Source organism: Pantherophis guttatus, chromosome 4 (genome assembly GCF_059756535.1).
Source record: "Pantherophis guttatus breed Tessera chromosome 4, ASM5975653v1, whole genome shotgun sequence".
NCBI classification, from domain to species: domain Eukaryota; kingdom Metazoa; phylum Chordata; class Lepidosauria; order Squamata; family Colubridae; genus Pantherophis; species Pantherophis guttatus.
This window is the reverse complement of record NC_142066.1, coordinates 54,457,088-54,478,764: the sequence shown is the minus strand read 5'-3', so window position 1 is coordinate 54,478,764 and position 21,677 is coordinate 54,457,088. Positions and strand designations below refer to the sequence as shown.

At 38.7% G+C, this 21,677-nt stretch overlaps 2 protein-coding genes across 2 annotated transcripts; both read left to right on the top strand.

Moving 5' to 3' along the window:
* Nucleotides 1-4,591: 4,591 nt before the first annotated feature.
* On the top strand, nucleotides 4,592-8,752 carry LOC117664709 (kelch-like protein 11). Its single transcript, XM_034415940.3, has 2 exons — nucleotides 4,592-6,047; nucleotides 6,604-8,752. Exons 1-2 carry the CDS (start codon nucleotides 5,530-5,532, stop codon nucleotides 8,183-8,185), a joined length of 2,100 nt encoding a protein of 699 aa, XP_034271831.2. The 5' UTR covers nucleotides 4,592-5,529; the 3' UTR covers nucleotides 8,186-8,752.
* A 5,554-nt stretch (nucleotides 8,753-14,306) lies between these two features.
* Nucleotides 14,307-17,104, top strand: LOC117664711 (kelch-like protein 11). Its single transcript, XM_034415941.2, has 2 exons — nucleotides 14,307-14,942; nucleotides 15,499-17,104. Exons 1-2 carry the CDS (start codon nucleotides 14,425-14,427, stop codon nucleotides 17,078-17,080), a joined length of 2,100 nt encoding a protein of 699 aa, XP_034271832.1. The 5' UTR covers nucleotides 14,307-14,424; the 3' UTR covers nucleotides 17,081-17,104.
* Nucleotides 17,105-21,677: the final 4,573 nt, after the last annotated feature.

The following is a 21,677-nucleotide window of genomic DNA, read 5'->3' as shown; positions in this document are numbered from 1 at the left end:
ATCCAGGTACTGAGGCAGCTGTCGTGCAACCACACTTTCAACAACCTTCGCAACAAAGCGAAGGTTGGAGACAGGACGATAATTTGCTCACACAGCCGGGTCCAGAGAAGGCTTCTTGAGGAGGGGCCTCACCATCGCTTCTTTCAGGGTGGCGGGAAAGACACCCTCACTCAAAGAAGCATTTATAATCCCCTGGAGCCAGCCTCGTGTAACCTCCCAGGAGGCCAGCACCAGCCAGGAGGGACACGGGTCCAATAAACATGTGGCTGCACTCAGTCTGCTTTTAAATGCAATTCATTACATGTAACACTAAACCCTAATTCAATAAACATTTTATTTCTCTGTATCTTTTGTTCATGTTATTTGTGATTGCAGCAAGACAGAAAATGGATGATCTATTCAAGATGTTTGCCTCAAAGATGCTTTTTCAAAAGGCAACTGGATTTTGTTTTTGTTTGAAGATATTTCACTTCATCTAAGAAGCTTCTTCACTGAGAATCCCCATAGATATTTAAGATGATTAAATCCAGATTCCTGCAGTGATGATCAAAAATGGCCCCGTCCAAATTGATGGCTGTGATCAAGAAAAGTTCCATACTGTAAGCACTAGCAATCAGGAAAAGGAGTTTCAAGCGCTTCAAGTTTATTACATGCTAAAATTTGAAATGGACATCTAACATTGGAACCATCATTAAAAAGACAAAACAAAGAATGTTTTTCCTGCATCATCTCAGCAAAACAGGCTGTCCCCAGTGCTGTTGATACAGTTCTGCAGAGGAATTATTGAGTCTGTCATTTGTACTTCTATAACTGTCTGTTTGGTACAGCAACCAAAATAAAAGGCATAGACTTAAACGGATAGTTAGGAGTGCAGAAAAAACAATTGCAACCAGCATGCCTTCTATGAGGACCTGTATATTGCACGAGTCAGAAAGAGGGCTGAGAAAATATCTACAGATCCCTCATATTCTGGACATATATTATTTCAATTCCTTCCCTCAGAATTCACTAAGCTACGCTATGCTATTCCCATTCACAAGAATCTGATCTATTAACATTCAAGGCAAATTGGCACTAGATTAGAGACAATGGAATACAAGGAGGGCCTAATTTAGGTCATTTGTGTGAATGTAGGGACTCCAAATTGATGACACATTTGACCCCCAACCTTGTGCTTAGCTTGGTCATCTCCTATACATACTAGATAAATTAATGCTTTCATTTAGTACAATAGCTTTGGCAATAGGATGGGGAATAAATTCCTGAGAATTTTTGGAAAAGAATTTGAAATTAACCAAGTTTATGTGATGTTGTTGAGCTGCAACATGAAGAAATAATTTGTCCTTTTGACCTTTGAACTTCTTATATGACTTGATTTGTCTGTTTCAGGATGCTAGATTAGAGAGCACTTCACAATGGTCTACCGTTTAACTGTACTCTTTAATCTGTTAGTCTGTTAAACTGTACTCTTTAATCTGTTAGCAATAATATGATTTGTGTACACACTGAATCTAGTTAGAAGAAATATCCAGGTCTAGTTCCAAGCTGGGAGAAAGGCACTGAAGACAAAACGGAGGCTGGAGGCTGATAGGAAAGAGGGTCCATTTATTGATGAAGCAGAACCACCAAGGACTTGTGATTCTGGGGAGCTGACCACATGGAGTTGAGAGTGAGGGGGTTTTATACCTTCTCTTGGGCTTTGCACTTGAACTTCCTGTTCCTGTGCAAGAACATGTATTCTATTGGCTGTTGTCAAACTCCCATGGTTCCATGTACAAATGCTAGGAGTTTGTATGAGCTAAGCTTGGTTGAAGCTTGACTGATGCAATGAAGGGGCTTGTTGGGCAATTCCTATTGTGGTGTAGAAGTTAGCACCAACCCCTCTCCTAGAAAAATGAAATATTCTAGGAAATATTAAAAAGGCAGAATATTTCCCCTAAAAGAGAAATAGAAATCTTAAGACAAACTCAGCCCCAACTCCCTGCCCCCAGCAGGTTATTTGCAAGACAAAAGGCTGGGACAGCTTATCTACAACACAAAAGCCATGGCCCTCAGTACATGATAGGATCAGCCCTGACTCAAGATCCAAACCAGGACAAAGCCATTAAGCCATAATAGGAATTGCCCAAAGCCCCCTCATTACTTCATCACCCAGCAAGATTCAATCAGGCCTGGGACACAGAGAGTCTACAAAGTTAGCTAAGACCCCTGCTCCCTGGGAGTCTAACAGCCAATGGGATACTGAAAACTCTAAGGCAGAGCCCAAGAGAATGTATAAATATATCCCTTTCTCCACTCCATGCGCTCTTTTTGCCCAGGCCCCCAAAAAACCCCATGTGGTCTTGTCCGCCATTAAACCAACTTTCCAAGTAGTCTCCATGTTTCCAGTGTCTTCTCACTTGGAACTGAACCCAGATGGACATTTCTTCCAACAGTGGCTGAGAGCTAACCCTACCTTTGTTCTGAAAGCCAAATCTGGCTCTAGATTCTGCCTTAGTTTACCTTTCCAATAAGCAACTGAATCGGAAGATCATTTAAAAGCAGTTTATTAGGGTACCCTGATAAAGTGGGTCTCTCTATGAAAAAGGAAGAGAGAGAACCTCGAGCCCCATGTTTCCCTTCTTTTTATAGTTAACACAACAAAGAAAATGCAAGAGGAAAGTTGATTGGACAGAATAAAAATAACCTCCCCTTTCCATAGGAAATTGGTTACATGTAATCAAACATATTACATATTTGTATCCCATAATATCACACGTTAGTTAAAATGGGGTCTGACTCAGAAGAGGCGTAATTGTAAGGAAAATGTTTGTTTAGTGTTCACAAAAGAGATAAGTCAGATCCCAAGTTGTATTAACAAATTCTTCTTATCTAGAGCAGTGGTGGGTTGCTACTGGTTCTCCCCGGTTCTTGCTAACTGGTAGTGGAAATTTTGAGTAGTTCGAAGAACCGGTAAATACCACCTATGCCTGGCCCCACCTCCAATCTATTCGCTGCCTCCCGAGTCCCAGCTGATTGGCTAGAAGGAAAAAATCAGGGCTCACTTGACAAAGAGGAAGAAAAAAAAAACAAGACACTGTAGCTTTAAATTGAGACGCCAAGAAGCCTCCCAACTGATTGGCTAGAACCGATCCGCTCCTTGTAAACCGCTCAGTGGTGGTAGATTGGCAATTGAGGCAGGGGTGAAATGCTCCCGGTCAGACCGGATCATCCAATCCGGTAGCAATGGAGACGGGTGGTTCAGAGAACCGGTAGCAAAAATCCTGCCCCCCCCCACATGCCCGGCTGAGCCGCGCGATCATCAGAGGCTTTTTAAAATATTTTTAAAAGCATTTTTTTCTACAACCTCTTTGGCAGAAAATGCTTTTAAAAGTAAAAAAAAAAAAAGCCTCTGATGATCGCATGGCTCAGCTGGGATCGTCAGAGGCTTTTAAAAGCATTTTTTTTACAATCTCTTTGCTGAAGAGATTGTAGAAAAAATGGTTTTAAAATTAAAAAAAAAAAGTTGCCATGCCCACCCAGTCACATTACCTCCAAGCCACGCCCACAGAACCTGTAGTAACAAATTTTAGATTTCACCACTGAATTGAAAGCAGCCTGAAACTGCTTTCAGGCACCAAGCTGCCTGAAAGCGGTTTCCGATGCTGTCGATGGTGGCAGAGTGGCAAAAATCTGTTTAAACTCGTGCAGCAGCACTTCAAAGGGCCGCCCTACAGCTGATCAGTGGTAAAAGGCAGTGTGGTGGTAGACCAGTGCGCTCCAAAAACAAATGGGTAGACCGGTACAGCTCTGCAGTTAAAAGCCTAGTAGACTAGGACCTCTGTTAAATCCTAAAGAATTGTTTGTCACATGACCATCAAACCATGCCCACAAAATAAGCCATGCCCACAGAACCGGTAGTAAAAATTTTTAGAACCTACCCCTGATCTAGAGGTAGTCTCCAGCTTGTTTATCAGTTTAGGAACGTTAAAAGCTAATAAATCTGAACATTACTTTAAAAGAGAGAATATCAATCAGTTTAAAATACAAGGTAACTATGTTAGTTAACAAATTACAAAACCCATGTTATTTGCTTCTAAAAAAACATGTTTCTCCATTTCTCATCCAGGGAAATACAATATTCTGCCTTTTTTTAAAAAAATATTTCTCAAAATATTTCGTTCTTCTAGGAGAGGGGTGGGTGCTAACTTTCTACAGCTTATAGTTTTGCATTTTATCTGAACTCAACAATGTGATTATTCAATAAACAATAAACAACAATGTGATTATTCAATAAACTGTAGGAAGAAATATCCTTCTGGATTCAGCTCCAAGTGGGGAAAAAGACACTGGAAACATGGAGACTGCTTGGAAAGATGGTTTAATGGTGGACAGGATCACATGGTTTGAGTTCCTGAACAGAAAAGGTCAAGATGCGAGTTCCCGGGTTTTATGTCCTCTCTGGCTTTAAACTTCCCGGGGCCTCGAAAGAGTATCCTGATGGTCGTCAGACTCCCAGGAGATGGGGGGTCTTAGCTAGCCTTGCTGGCTGATGTAATCTTCCCAGGTACCATGTGGTGAGTTTCTGTTGCTAGATGGGTCCTATTGTGTTGCAGATGATGGTCCATTGACAAAGGGTGGGGGGGCAGGAAGGTGGGAGCTGCTTTGTCTTTAAAACATGCTTCTCCATTTCTCATACAGGGAAACATAATATTCTGCCTTTTTAATATTTCCTAAAATATTTCATTCTTCTAAGAAAGGGGTAGGTGCTAACTTCCTACAAAACAATAGGTCATACTAACCATTAATTAATTTACCATGGTTTCTGACAACAAATCAGAAGGATCCACTTTTTACTTACTGCAGATACCACGACTGGATTCAAGGAAGCAATGGTAGGATTAGAATATTATTCTTGATTTAATTTCCTTTACTATTATGTTTAATATCATAATTTATTTTACCTTCATTCTCTTATATAATAATTTTTCTGGGTTTAAAAATTACAATTTGATATTCATTTGAGAGCAGTAGATTGCACATCTTCACATAACGTTCCATAAATCATGGTTTGCAATCCCACTAACTGGATTATCAATGATTAGGTGTAAGAGGCAAAATTTGATGAATCTACTTAATGACATAAATTTAATGAAAGAAATTGCAGGTAGGTATTGAGAGACATTAAACAAAAGTTTTGGTCTTCAAAGGTTAACTTTAAGGAGGAACTTTTGTATTTTAGTTTGTGAGTTTCTGCAAGTGGGGAGTTTCCTGAATGACCTAACTCCCTCTTTAAAACAAAACGAGATATTTGCACTAGAAAAGAATGCATAGTTATCCTGATGATACTAATTCAAGAAATAATTGCTGAAATGCTGCTAATTAAAAAAGATCCAGTTTTGGCAAACAAGATAACTTGTGCGAATTTTATCTCTACAATTCTTTTATCTATCGTCACAAGTGGCGATTTCTTTTTATTCCCGGAAGTATATATATCTATGATCCTGTAAGTGACGTAAAAGTGTTCGAGTTGATTAAGGAGAAGCAAAGATGGCGGCGGCTGGAGGTGGCGGGGATTTGGACGCAGGAGGCCACGGCGACGCAGATGTCAACCACCCTGGCCTGGAGGGCGAGGCGGGGCCAGACTCGGAGCCTGACTCGGAGGTGTTTTCGTGCGTGGCCCACTGCTCCGACCTCGCCTGCCGCCAGAACGAACAGCGGCGGTTAGGCCTCTTCTGTGACGTCACGCTAGCCTTCAGTGGCGGCAGCAATGAGGAGGAGGAGGAAGAAGAGGAGGGGGGAGTGGGCGGGGCCTCCTCCGGCTCCGACCCCCCGCCGCGAGAGTTCCGGGCGCACCGCTCGGTCCTGGCAGCGGCCACCGAATACTTCGCTCCTCTCCTTCTGGGCGACTTCGCGGAGTCCCGCTCGGGGCGGGTAGAGTTACGCAAATGGAGTTCGGGAGCGGGACCAGACCCGGAGACGATCGAGGCGGTCATCAGCTTCATGTACACGGGGACGGTTCGCGTCAGTCCTGGCAACGTGCACGAGGTCCTGGAGTTGGCTGACAGGTGAGGCGGGGAGGAGGAACGAGGCGTCGGGGGATAAATCGGACGCCAACCGACTGATGCGTGTCGGCCGGAAGTTTTCCTGAGTTCTGACGGGTGAAGGTATCTTAACCCGAGGGAGTTCTTAGGAAAGGCAACCAAGGATGGTCCTTCTGTGCCTCCTTCCCTGGAACTGCGAAAATTGATGTGGGGTTCCAGTGTAACCCAGTGGTGGCTTTAGTTGGAGTAGACTAATTTGCCTGAAGGACCAGAGGTCTGGCTTGCTATAAGTCATATCAAGAAGCATAGAAATACACCGAATGGCAGCATTGAACATGGACCTTACCAAGGTGAACATTCATATGGCAACATTTCTCCCAGTGCAGTTTCTGAATTACTTGAGTTACAGCATGAAGGGGGACTGCTGGACGCTTAAAGACAAGTTCAGCTCTGGCACCTTTTAAAAAAAGACAGTGGCACTGGAGATTTTTGAATGTCAGTTTAGTAGAAAGCAAAATACAAGTTATTATCTATCTAATAATCTCTGGTGGCATTTCTAAATTGCCTTTTTGTTTTGCAGGTTCTTACTAATACGTCTAAAAGAGTTCTGTGGGGAATTCCTCAAGAAAAAACTGAGTCTCTCCAACTCTGTAGCCATTCACAGCTTAGCTCATATGTACTCTTTGAACCAACTGGCTTTAAAAGCCGCTGAGATGATCAGGAGGAACTTCTACAAAGTCATCGAAGATGAAGAGTTCTATACTTTGCCATTTCACCTTATTAGGGACTGGCTTTCAGATTCAGAAATCACAGTCGATGCAGAAGAGATTCTCTTTGAAATGGTTTTAAAGTGGGTCAAGAGAAATCCTGATGAAAGAGAAAAGTACTTTGGAGAGCTCTTTAAGCTTCTCCGACTATCACAAATTAAAGCAACCTATTTGACTCGGCATGTTAAATCTGAAAAGCTGGTATCAAGCAATGAAGCATGCCTCAAACTTGTGTTGGAAGCAGTGGAAAGCCATGCTCTCAAGGGTGAAAATTTTCAGCTGGGTACACTCCAGCAACTTAACTCCCCCATCTCATCTCTGCCTCGTTTTGGCCAAAACATGGATGTTATCATGGTCATTGGTGGTGTGTCTGAGGGAGGTGATTACTTGAGTGAGTGTGTGGGGTACTTTATTGATGAAGATAGATGGGTGAATTTACCGCACACCCACAATCACCTTGATGGACATGCTGTGGTAGTAACCGAATCCTATCTTTATGTGGCAGGTTCCATGGAGCCTGGCTTTGCCAAGACCATGGAAAGATATAACCCAAGTAGAAATGTTTGGGAGCAGGTTTCCAATCTGATAACCAGGAAGCATTCTTTTGGACTTACTGAGGTAAAGGGAAACCTGTACAGTATTGGTGGCCATGGGAATTTTATCCCTGGTTTTAAAGATGTAGCTGTCTACAACCCTGATCAAGATAAGTGGCACAACTTGGAGTCTGCACCAAAGATACTCCGGGATGTTAAAGTGATTACAATAGACAACAGGTTTGTTTACATGGCAGCTCGCACACCAGTTGACGGAGATAATGAAGATGGCTTAAGGTCTGTCATTATTCGTTATGATGCAGACACACGACAGTGGCGAGATTGTGAGTCTCTGCCACTCCTTGACAACTATTGCTGCTTCCAAAAGGTTGTGGGGAACACCAACTTTTACCACACCGCTTCATGTTGTCCCAGAAGCTATCCTCTAGATCATGAAGAGGCCAAGAGAAAAATCTCTAACCAAGTATCTGATGACATTCTGGAAAGCTTACCATCAGAGGTTCTTAGCATTGAAGGGGCGGCTATCTGCTATTACAAAGATGATATCTTCATCATAGGTGGATGGAAGAACAGTGATGATACTGATAAACAGTACAGAAAAGAGGCCTACCGCTACTGTGCTGAGAAGCAGCGTTGGCTGTTACTTCCTCCTATGCCTCAGCCTCGCTGCCGTGCTACAGCATGTCATGTGAGAATCCCCTTTCGGTCCTTACATGGTACCCAGAAATATCCAATGCCGCAAAACCTAATGTGGCAGAAGGACCGGATCCGGCAAATGCAGGAGATACACCGACATTCCTTAAGTTTACGGAGGATGCCTCGGTCTCAGATAGAATGCTAGCTTGAATAAATGATATCAGAAATACATGTCTGTAATTGTGATGCCTGGCATGGACTAATAGCCACCAAACTGCTTAAGCATTGGAGACCAAGCTTTCTTGGTGTTGAATTTGGTCTGGATTACAAGCACCACATGGAAATTTGGTGTATATTAGCCATAAATGTGAAGGTAAGCAGACATATAAAATGCTTAGAACCTGTTGGTTTCTCCATAGATGTGATCCAGATGAAGAATCCAACAAAATAATCATTTTTGCACTTTGTGAATGTGTTCAGGTAATATTAAAAATTCAGCACAACCATCTTTTTCCCTTACATTTTTTGTATTAGGCTTGGGGGTTTTTTTTGGGGTCATCTCATCTCAGTTTAAGCATTATACACAGGTCATGTGAAGTATTTCAGTTTGTTCTAACGTGCTGATATATATGTAATGGACCATTTCACGATTTTCTTAAGTTTTTTTGCAGAGGCATTTCTCTTCTGTTACAAATTTCTCTCTGATTTGGAGATGTAAAATAGCTAAAATAAAAACTCTTCTAAGAGGAATAAAGCACAAACTTTCTAAGCACTTCAAAATGTTCTGTGATAATAAGTATCTTACAGTTTTATTTATCTAAAAGCGCTTGAGATTCTTAAAATGTATTAGTTATAAATTTTGCTAGTTGAACCATTCACTATTATGTAATATGTCTGAATTCCTTAAGAACTTCACTATAATTTTTAGTGATTACTGTTCTTCCTTTCAGTTAGCCCCACTTGTTTTACATTAATTTTTTTCAGTTAAGAATTGTGGCCTTAAAAAATGAATGAAAAGACCAAAAAAATCATAATTTATAATTGAAGCAATTGGGAATTCATTATGCAGGTTAAAATTGTATAAACCTGGATATCGATATCTGGGTAAGTAAATTTCAGTACCATCTTATCTATCTTTGACAATCAAATCCATCTGTCTTAATATGATTACCATTCTTTGTGTGGACAATACAGGATGCAAGGCTGTTCAATTGGAAAATTTGCTTGAATATTCTTGACTTGAGAGTCCACATTGTCCAAGTCTTGTCTTTTGGCAGCATATAAAATATATTCTCACTCAAATGATTGAGATACTGTAAATTGTTTACTGCTTTCTCTCCAATCCTCTAGCCTAGTTGCATGCAGAATCCTGTTTTGTAGGTTCTGCTAGTTTTATGGAAGATACAGAATATATTCAGATTATACAAATATATATTTTATTGGTTCAAGGAATACTGAAGTTTTGGAATGCTGCAGAGTTGTTCAGGCAGACAAATTTATATAAAACATTTATGCAATATTTGATGTTAACTTATTAATCCAAGAGAGAATTTAATTTTACTTCATAAATTATTTTCCATTACAGATATAAATACCAAATATGTTAACTCATGAAATCATCCTCCTTTAGGTAGAGCACCTCTTCATCTCCCCTTATGACCCATCTCCCATTATGGGTCATAAATGTGGTAAATAAAGTTGTAGTGATGGCAATATCTAAGACAGTCTCAGGAAAAATCAAGACCTGGTGCATGAGGTCGCCAAATGGTATATAAGTAGAATCCTCAAATATAGAATTTGCTTCTTGTTCATCTATACATATTTTCTGAAAAAGATATCAAACACTTCATCTGCTATTCTCATCTCTCTTGCATTTTTTTCTCTTTTAACAAGTTGGATTTATTGCTGGGAGCACAAAAATGAAACATGAAGATGATATCAGTATGGAAAAGATCTGTATTGGGCAATATTATTATTGATGGTGTTTGATCGGTAAATAACTATGTCTTAAATTTTAGAAGCATTTTTTTAAAAAAATTAAAATAATGTTACAGACTGACCAATACTGTTTTCCAATTTAGCAGGAAACCTAATTCATGTCTGAGATACTGGGGTAAGTGTTGCAATTGCATGGTGTGTAGGTTTTCCTAATTTATCTTTGCCATCCTAATACTACTTTTTATTATTTAGCTGTAAGTGGGTGGGGGCATGGTAAACCTGTGGGCTGCAGTAATTATCCTGATATCAAATTAAAACTAACATGTTCTTGTACCAGAGAGTCACATACATTAATAGTCGTTATGCCGCTTGCCTGCCTTAACAATACTTTATTGTTAACAACCAGCCACTTTTTATGGTGTAGTAGCTGCTTCAGAAAGCAATTTATCTTCTGGAAATCTTTTGACATTCCAAAGGTGAAGAGATCTAAACTCCCTTCTTCAAAACTATTTTCTGAAGTACTAATTAAGAAGTACCCTTCTTAAGAACATTATCTAGCTCCAAGCCTGGACACATTTGTGTGGAAATTTAAATTTTTTTTAAATTTGGGATTACAGCTTTCAGTCTGATGTTTTTCTTAGATATCTCAGTATTCCTTTTAAATATAATTAAAATGGATTAAGTTTACAATATAGCCATGTCCCTATTAAACAATTTGAAATCTTTGTAGTAAGTATAGTTGGCATTCATTGCAAATCTTTGCCAAATCACCACAAATAAGTTAATATATTGATTATACTAATTAAAATGCTTGTTTAAAATGCTTAATAAGTTTAGTCGGGTAAGCTTTGTATTTTATAATCATAAGTCACTTTGGATGTTGCTTGTGAATGAAGTCACAGCTATTCACATGCCATTCTCGGGGATTTCAGTTTGCATGTCAAGTTAAGAGCACTCTATAGCAAGCAATCGCATAATATAATATGTAGCATGAAATGTCAAAGTTTCTTAATGTAGTGTTTGGATATTATGCTATTAACTTGCTCCCAGGTCTGAATGCACAACACTGGCTTGTATGTAAAAATCTCTTAACTTTACTTAGGCATGACAACCTTGACAAACTTGCCTTGTGGCAAAGGGAAATCCTCCAACAGATTTTAAAAATATTTCTGTTTGGAATTATTAACAGATCTAGATTACGTTCCTTGGCATATTTGAGAATTTCAGTTAAATAAATGAGACTTCTGTCTGAGTGAAAATAATTAGAAATACATTTTGTTATTTCCTACAACCAAAGGAATTTGCAGTGGAAATGTTCAGGGACAGACAGATTTCAAAGCTACATAGGGACTTAGGAGACAATAATCTTTTTATAAATTACTAATTTTCTGGTTCCACAGTTTGCCTTTATTTTATGATCCTACTGAAGTATAATAGATCTTTTTATAACAAACAGACATTATTACTGCACAGGCACATATTCTTCAAATATAGTGTTTGATTTCTTGCTTTTTGTTCAAAGCACCTTTAACAACAAAGCTAATTAGATATATCAATACAATGTTATTAAGATATCGGTAGTCTTCTACTTACAATTATTTGGTTAGCAACCGTTCAACGTTATAACAGCACTGAAAAAAGTGATCTACAACTAGCATGCAGACTTAGAACACTCACAGCTTCCCCATGGTTACCTGATGAAAATTCAGGTGTTTAGTAATTGGCATGGAGCATTCCAGGGTCATGTAATTGCCATTTACCATATATTCTTCCCAGCCAGCTTCCTATAAATAAATATGGGAAGCTGGATTTGCTTAACTGCGTGATTCACTTAACTGCAATGATTCACAAGAACTGTGGCCAAAGAGGTCATAAAATAGAACCCAATTCACTTAACCACTTTGCTTAATAATGGAAAATCTGGTCCCAATTGTGATTGTATATCAAGGACTACCTATAATCCATACAGTTTTGTCACAGATGATACATTGGTTGTTTTCATAACCTCTACAACAAAAAACAGTATCAAAAAGATTTTAAGTTAGTCCCAATTTAACCAAGTGACAGGTAATTTGCAATAGTTGCCATAAAGAATGACGTTATAAGTGCCTTTCATCTTAAACTCACATAGCGCAAATGACACTTCATTTGGGAAGTGTAACTAAGGAGAAGGTGTTCCCCATTTGAAAGAAACTGGTGGTATGGGTTGTTCTGTAGTGTTTTAGAAAAGTATAGAAACAGCTAATTTTAAGCCTAGTTTTCTCTCCCATCAATAGCTTTGCAATTCTAGCAAGGGGTTATATGTTTACAAGGGTTATAAATCTGTTAATAGTACAAATTGATACTCAGTTGATATGCTAAGCTAAGACTTGTGGATCTCTTAGTTGCAGGTTTGCAGTTGCCAGCTTCTGGCCTCCTCTGAATCTGATTAAAATAGTAAAAAATAAAAAACATTATAAAATATAAAACTTTTTCCAGTAAAAGAAACCATAAAATATCTTGATTCATTTTTCTGTTGTGATCCCAATTTGCCTTGGGTCTGTTCCTTAATAAATGGGTCAGTTCTCAGAGTGCAATGTAAACTTCAACCCACCCACCCCCATTCAGTAGAAATCACTAGATGCTATGCTGAAATCTAAACTTTATTTTTTTTAAATGCAATTCTTTGTTCTATTACAATTGTGTAACACTAAACACTAATTCAATAAACATTTTATTTCTCTATGTCTTTTGTTCATGTTATTTGTGATTGCAGCAAGATAGAAAATAAATCCTTTAATGCAGGATCCTTTAATTCACATTCCTGCACTCCTAATCTAAAATGGCCCCTTCCAATTAATGGCTTTGATCAAGAAAGGACCATACTAGATAAATAAAGCAAAATACCTTCTTATGGTACAACAGCTTTGGCACTGGGATGGGGAATAAATTCCTGAGAATGTTTAGAAAAGGATTTGAAAAACATCAACTTTATACATCTGCATGAGCAAAATATCTGCCTTTGAATAATAATGTTGCCAAAGTACAACATGGAGGTTGGCCTTTAATCTTGGAATTTATGTGGCTTGATTTGCCAGTTTAATCATGGTGGATTAGATAAGACAATGGGCTAATTTTTAACTATTATTTAACTTGTTTAGAATATGGTTTGTTCAGTTTAGTGTACTCAGTAAATATAGTCTTAAGCATAATGATAACTAGCCACATTCTATAAATGAGAAGGATGGACTTTTTTACTGGTTTCACATAAGTGATAAACCAGGTTTGGATTCCAAGAAAGGTGGCAGCATTAGAATTCTTAAATTCTTAAATCAAGAATGCTTGACTTAATTATGAATAGAAGAACAGAACAGAACAGAATAGAATAGAATAGAATAGAATAGAATAGAATAGAATAGAATAGAATAGAATAGAATAGAATTCTTTATAGACCAAGTGTGATTGGAAACACAAGGAATTTGTCTTTGGTGCATATGCTCTCAGTGCACATAAAAAGACAAGATACGTTCATCAAGATTCACAAGGCACAACACACACTGACAATCATGGTACAATAAGCATTCAAATCATACTAGGAAACTATCAATATAAATCACAAAGATACAAGCAACAAAGTTACAGTCATGCAGTCACAAGTGGGAGGAGATGGGAGACAGGAACGATGAGAGGCCTATAGCAATAGTAATGCAGCCTAATGTGAATAGCCTGACAGTGTTGAGGGAATTAGTTGTTTAGCAGAGATGGCATTCAGTAAAAAACTGTTCTTGTGTTTTGTTGTTCTGGTGTGTAGTGCCCTATAGTGTCATTTTGAAGGTAGGAGTTGAAACAGTTTATCTCCAGGGTGTGTGAGGGGTCTGTAAATATTTTCACAGCCCTCTTTTTGACTCCTGCAGTATACAGGACCTCAATGGAAAGCAGGTTGGTAGCAATTGTTTTTTCTGCAGTTCTAAGTATCCCCTGAAGTCTGTGTCTGTCTTGTTGGGTTGCAGAACCAAACCAGACAGTTAGAGAGGTACAGATGACAGACTCAATAATTCCTCTGTAGAACTGTGTCAGCAGCTCCTAATTATATTAAATTTCAGTTGCAATTTAGTCTAATTTTAGATAGTTAAAATTATCTCCATTACTTTTTAAAATATATTTTACTGGCTTTAAAAGTTTATTTTGTTCTCAGAAAGACAATCTGATTTTTAATTTGTGATTTTCTGCAAATATTGATTTGCCAGAGATTAACTTCCTCTTTCTATTTCGGCTAATTAAGAATAAACCTGAACATACAAATTTAAGAAATAATTGGTGAAGTGATCCTAAATAAAGAGAAAGCAGTTTTTGCAAACAAGATAACTTGTGCGAATTTTATCTCTACAATTCTTTTATCTATCGTCGAAAGCGGCGATTTTTTTTATTTCCGGAAGTATAATATATTCATATCTCTATTATCGTGTAAGTGACGTAATTGGATGTAGCTACGGGAAAAGTGTTCGAGTTGATTAAGGAGAAGCAAAGATGGCGGCGGCTGGAGGTGGCGGGGATTTGGACGCAGGAGGCCACGGCGACGCAGATGTCAACCACCCTGGCCTGGAGGGCGAGGCGGGGCCAGACTCGGAGCCTGACTCGGAGGTGTTTTCGTGCGTGGCCCACTGCTCCGACCTCGCCTGCCGCCAGAACGAACAGCGGCGGTTAGGCCTCTTCTGTGACGTCACGCTAGCCTTCAGTGGCGGCAGCAATGAGGAGGAGGAGGAAGAAGAGGAGGGGGGAGTGGGCGGGGCCTCCTCCGGCTCCGACCCCCCGCCGCGAGAGTTCCGGGCGCACCGCTCGGTCCTGGCAGCGGCCACCGAATACTTCGCTCCTCTCCTTCTGGGCGACTTCGCGGAGTCCCGCTCGGGGCGGGTAGAGTTACGCAAATGGAGTTCGGGAGCGGGACCAGACCCGGAGACGATCGAGGCGGTCATCAGCTTCATGTACACGGGGACGGTTCGCGTCAGTCCTGGCAACGTGCACGAGGTCCTGGAGTTGGCGGACAGGTGAGGCGGGGAGGAGGAACGAGGCGTCGGGGGATAAATCGGACGCCAACCGACTGATGCGTGTCGGCCGGAAGTTTTCCTGAGTTCTGACGGGTGAAGGTATCTTAACCCGAGGGAGTTCTTAGGAAAGGCAACCAAGGATGGTCCTTCTGTGCCTCCTTCCCTGGAACTGCGAAAATTGATGCGGGGTTCCAGTGTAACCCAGTGGTGGCTTTAGTTGGAGTAGACTAATTTGCCTGAAGGACCAGAGGTCTGGCTTGCTATAAGGCATATCAAGAAGTATAGAAATACACCGAATGGCAGCATTGAACATGGACCTTACCAAGGTGAACATTCATATGGCAACATTTCTCCCAGTGCAGTTTCTGAATTACTTGAGTTACAGCATGAAGGGGGACTGCTGGACGCTTAAAGACAAGTTCAGCTCTGGCACCTTTTAAAAAAAGACAGTGGCACTGGAGATTTTTGAATGTCAGTTTAGTAGAAAGCAAAATACAAGTTATTATCTATCTAATAATCTCTGGTGGCATTTCTAAATTGCCTTTTTGTTTTGCAGGTTCTTACTAATACGTCTAAAAGAGTTCTGTGGGGAATTCCTCAAGAAAAAACTGAGTCTCTCCAACTCTGTAGCCATTCACAGCTTAGCTCATATGTACTCTTTGAACCAACTGGCTTTAAAAGCCGCTGAGATGATCAGGAGGAACTTCTACAAAGTCATCGAAGATGAAGAGTTCTATACTTTGCCATTTCACCTTATTAGGGACTGGCTTTCAGATTCAGAAATCACAGTCGATGCAGAAGAGATTCTCTTTGAAATGGTTTTAAAGTGGGTCAAGAGAAATCCTGACGAAAGAGAAAAGTACTTTGGAGAGCTCTTTAAGCTTCTCCGACTATCACAAATTAAAGCAACCTATTTGACTCGGCATGTTAAATCTGAAAAGCTGGTATCAAGCAATGAAGCATGCCTCAAACTTGTGTTGGAAGCAGTGGAAAGCCATGCTCTCAAGGGTGAAAATTTTCAGCTGGGTACACTCCAGCAAGTTAACTCCCCCATCTCATCTCTGCCTCGTTTTGGCCAAAACATGGATGTTATCATGGTCATTGGTGGTGTGTCTGAGGGAGGTGATTACTTGAGTGAGTGTGTGGGGTACTTTATTGATGAAGATAGATGGGTGAATTTACCACACATACACAATCACCTTGATGGACATGCTGTGGTAGTAACCGAATCCTATCTTTATGTGGCAGGTTCCATGGAGCCTGGCTTTGCCAAGACCATGGAAAGATATAACCCAGGTAGAAATGTTTGGGAGCAGGTTTCCAATCTGATAACCAGGAAGCATTCTTTTGGATTTACTGAGGTAAAGGGAAACCTGTATAGCATTGGTGGCCATGGGAATTTTATCCCTGGCTTTAAAGATGTAGCTGTCTACAACCCTGATCAAGATAAGTGGCACAACTTGGAGTCTGCACCAAAGATACTCCGGGATGTTAAAGTGATTACAATAGACAACAGGTTTGTTTACATGGCAGCTCGCACACCAGTTGATGGAGATAATGAAGATGGCTTAAGGTCTGTCATTATTCGTTATGATGCAGACACACGACAATGGCGAGATTGTGAGTCTCTGCCACTCCTTGACAATTATTGCTGTTTCCAAATGGTTGTGGAGAACACCAATTTTTATCACACCGCTTCATGTTGTCCCAGAAGCTATCCTCTAGACCATGAAGAGGCCAAGAGAAAAATCTCTAACCAAGTATCTGATGACATTCTGGAAAGCTTACCATCAGAGGTTCTTAGCATTGAAGGGGCAGCTATCTGCTATTACAAAGATGATATCTTCATCATAGGTGGATGGAAGAACAGTGATGATATTGATAAGCAGTACAGAAAAGAGGCCTACCGCTACTGTGCTGAGAAGCAGCGTTGGCTGTTACTTCCTCCTATGCCTCAGCCTCGCTGCCGTGCTACAGCCTGTCACGTGAGAATCCCCTTTCGGTCCTTACATGGTACCCAGAAATATCCAATGCCGCAAAACCTAATGTGGCAGAAGGACCGGATCCGGCAGATGCAGGAGATACACCGACATTCCTTAAGTTTACGGAGGATGCCTCGGTCTCAGATCGAATGCTAGCTTGAATAAATGCCATCAGAAATACATGTCTGTAATTGTCATGCCTGGAATGTACTTAAACTGCTTAATCATTGGAGACAAATCTTTCTTGGTGTTAAGTATTTGATCTGGATTACAAGCATCATGTGGAAATTTGGTGTATACTGGCCATAAATATGGAGGTAGGCAGACATGTTAAATCTTACAACCTGTTGGTTTCTCCACAAATATGAGTCCAACAAAATAATTGTTTTTGCACTTTGTGGATGTGTTCAGGTAGTACAAAGATTTAGCACAGCTTTTTCCTTACAGCTTTTTGTATTGGACTCCCTTTTTGTGTATTGGATCATGTCATCCCACTGTATAACATTTATACAGCTGATGTGAAATATTCTAATTTGTTATAAAATGTTGGTGTATATGGAAAACACCATTTCATGGTTTTCTTAAAAAATATTTTTATCTGCTTTTGCAGAGGTATTTCCTCTTTTTAATCTGCTGTAAATCTGCTTATTTCTGTCAAATTTGAAGATGTGCAGTAGTAAAAAAAGTTTACAAAAGGAATAAAGCACAAACTTTCTAAGAATTTCAACATGTTCCATGATTAAATACTTTAAAATTGTATTTATCTAAACGCACTTGAAGTTGCTAAATGATAAACCTAATAATAATTGTCACTCATATAATGGACATGTTCTGAGTTGTTTGAGGACATCACTATTATTTTTAGTGATGATCATTCTGCTATTTAAGTGCCCCACAAATTTCTCATTAATAAATTTTATTTAATTGGTTCAGAATTGTGGCCTTAAAAAATGAATGAAATGACCAAAAAGATCCTAATTCATAACTAAGGATTTGTGAGTTTCTCATGGAAGAATTAAAGCTGTGTAAACTTGGGTGTTAATATCTGGGCAAGCCTAACTACCATCTGATCTACCATCTGATAATCAAAGACTCTTGTCTTAAATGATACACCATTCTTTATGTGGACAGTAGGCTCTTCAATTTTGAGTAGAAAATTTGCCTATTACCTGAGTAATTATTCTAGAAATTAAGAACCCAAAACTCCCAGTCCTAATTATATTTATATATTTTATATGGCAGCATATAAAATTTATTCTCACCCAAGATAATTCTTGATATAAATTATTTGCTGTTTTTTGTCTTCTCCACTAGTCTGGTAGTAAGCAGAGTCTTATTTTGTTTAAAGTTCTGATAGTTTAATGGAAGATGCAGAATATGTCCAGATGATACAAATGTATTTTTATTGGACTAAAGAGTACTTAGAACACTACAGAGATGTTTAGGTAGGCAAACTGATATGAAGCATTTATGCAATATTTAATGTATGCTTGTTGATCCAATAGAATATTTTATTTTTAAATTATTTTGCATCACAGGTATATGTCTCAAGGTGTTAAAAATGTAACATGATATTCTTATCTTTTACTCCCTTTTCTAAAAACACGAATACACACACATACACACACACACACACACACACACACACACAAACACTATTTATCCTACCTCTTCAAATGATTGAAATAAATTAACCAGAAACCATCTTTAGCTAAGTAGAACATCTTTTAATTTCTTCTCTTTGCTTTGTGTCAGAAATATAAAGATATAGTGATGACAATGTCTAAGGAAGTTTTAAGAAAAATCTAGATCAGATACATGTGATCATGAAATGATGTGCAAATAGAATCCTCAGAAAAAGAATTGATTTCTTCATCTGAATATTTTCTGAGAAGGATCTAAAATAGTAGTCTTCATCTAGGTCTACTTTTCTCTTAATTTTTTTTCTTTTATCTTTGGGAGAACTAAGAGGAGATAAATAAACAAAATCAGTACGAGAGATGCCTGTATTGGTCAATATTATTATTGATGGTGTTTGATTGCTAAATAACTCTGTCTTAAGTTTTAGCACGCTTTTTAAAATATAAAAAGAATATTACAGACTGACTGATACTGTTTTCCAATTTAGCAGGAAACCTAATTCATGTCTGAGATACTGGGGTAAGTGTTTCAATTGCATGTGTGCAGATTTTCCTAACTTATCTTTGCTCTTCTAATACTTCTATTTATTATATAGCTGTATAGTGGGTGGGGGCAGGGTTAATCTTGGCTGAAGTAACAATCCTAATATCAAATTAAGACTAACATGTTTTTATCCGACAGCGTCACAGTTATTAACAATCAAATTGTGCCGCTTGCCTGCCTTAAAGATACTTTTATCAGTCACTTTTTTATGATATAATAGCTGCTTCAGAAAGCAATTTATCTTCTGGAAATCTTTTGACATTCCAAAGCTGCAAGGTCTAAACTCCCTTCCTCAAAACTAATTAAGTATGCTTCTTAAGAACATAATCTAGTCCCAAGCCTAGACACAGCTGTATGCAAAATTTAAAACTTTAATTGGAAATTATACCTTTTCAATCTGTTATTTTTCTTAGATCTCTCAGTATTCCCTTTAATATAGCTATAGCTGTAGTACTTGAAATTAAGTGTCTTATATTTATTTAGTAATAACACCCTTGACAAAATTTCAATTACCTGAAATGAAACACACATTTAAAATCTTGTAGTAGTATATATGGCCTTCATTGCAAAGAAGGCTAAATCACAAATAATCTATTGACTATATTAATTAAAATGCTTGTTCAAAATGCTTGTTTAGTCTGATAAGCTTTGTATAACTTTAGTTATGAGTCACTTTGGTTGTTTGGGAATGCAGTCACTTATAGCTATTTACATACCTTGCTTGAAGATTTCAATTTGTATGAAGAGGTAAGAGCAGTATGGAAAGCAGTCACATTGTATAATATGTAGCATTAAATGTCAGAATTTCTTAATGTCTGGATATTACACTACTAACTTGTTCCTTTGGTCTGAATGCACAACTCTGGTTTGCATGTGGTTTCTTATTCTTATTTAGTCATGACAATCTTGACCAAATTGCCTTGTAGCAAAAGGAACAATTACTAAAATATTTCCATTTAGAATTATTAAGAGATTGAGATTATGTTCCTCAGCATACCTGAGAGTTTCAATTAAATGAATGGGACTTCATTCCCATTCCCTTGACATGCAAGCTACTGTATATATAAATTAAGAGCAAAGCTCTCCCTTCTAGCATGATCATGTTCCCTAATATTGAAACATCTGCAAGAAAACTATCAAGCTCAGAGAGCAACAAGGATCCTGCAGGCTTTAACATCTATTTTAAAATTGCACAAATTACCAGTTTGCTTCCAGGTCCAATTCAAGATGCTTCTTTTGATCTTTAAATTCCTCTTGGCATGGGATTGGGTAAAATGAGGAACCGCCTCTATCTAAGTACCTCTGCCCATCCCATTAGATTTGGCAGAATAAGTATATTTTGAATCCTGCCTGATTTCAGAGATATTGGTTCCCCTCTCAAGTGAGACTGGCCTCAGCTCCACTATCTTTCCAGAAGTTTCTTAAAACATGGTTGTGCAATCGGGATTGGGAATTACAGGTAGTTATTGATTTAAAAACTTAGCAACCATTCAAAGTCATGACAGACCTCCCTGGGCATGCCTGTGACCCAGTGCTGAAGTGCCAACATTCAGCCCCTTTCTGCTGTCGTGATCACATTTTGGGCACTGGGCAGCTGGCTTACATCTACGGCAATTTGCAGCATCTCAGTATTTTTTACAATATTTTTGCCAAAAATCAGCATACACTTTGATGTTTTTTGTAAAACTAGCCTATAGTGAATAATGGGTGTGCTTAATAACTGCAGCAAAAAGATGTAAAATTGGGCTGGTCATATAGATTACCTGTTTTACAATCACAGGTTCCATTACCATTATAAGTCAAGGAATATCTGTAACGAGACTGTTTTTAATTGTAGAATGCTCTCTGTTAGCTTTTTGTGATTTTTATTGTACACCAGAGTCACATTCTGTGAGATGGCCTCTATATAATTGTGTTATCTATCAAATCAACCAATCAATCAAGAACTAGCATTAGAGAAAATGTTCTCTCATGTTCATCTGAACTTACCTAAAGTTGCTTTATATCCGATATCTATAACAGGATTGTATTCTATATAGCTAATAGGTATTCAAATTGCAGACGGGATTGAAAAACTATATCAACATCTTTATCTTAAAATTGTCCTGTCAAACAACTTAAGCTCTATGGTCACAGTCCATTTCTGCCACAATCAATGCCAGAAATTATCCATTTTCCACAGTAGTGTCTCCAGAGACAAGACAAGTTGAAAACATAGGTGGATGCATTAAAATAATTAAAATACCAAAATGTTCCAACTGTATTTTAGTGCAGTTAAGTTATTACTAAACAATTGTAAAGTTGTCAAGGACTACAAATGCCTCATGTAACCAGAATCCCCATCTTCAACTATTTACACGTTTTTAAAAAACTTATCTCTGATTCTGTTGGCCTGTCACATATTTTGAGAATATTCCTCCGTCTCCATTGTTGCATACAGATTCATCTGTAACTCTGTCTTAAGTGCAGTGTTGAGAAGCTTACAACTGGAGAGATCGTACCAGGGTGGGTTTCAAAACCCGTTGCTACTGGTTCACTCGTGGGTATGCGCGCATGCACAGAAGTGTCC

Coding starts and splice junctions, on each gene's coding strand:
- LOC117664711 (XM_034415941.2), top strand. CDS start 14,425: ATGGCGGCGGCTGGAGGTGGCGGGGATTTGGACGCAGGAGGCCACGGC. Junction 14,943..15,498: donor GTCCTGGAGTTGGCGGACAG/GTGAGGCGGGGA, acceptor TTTGTTTTGCAG/GTTCTTACTAATACGTCTAA.
- LOC117664709 (XM_034415940.3), top strand. CDS start 5,530: ATGGCGGCGGCTGGAGGTGGCGGGGATTTGGACGCAGGAGGCCACGGC. Junction 6,048..6,603: donor GTCCTGGAGTTGGCTGACAG/GTGAGGCGGGGA, acceptor TTTGTTTTGCAG/GTTCTTACTAATACGTCTAA.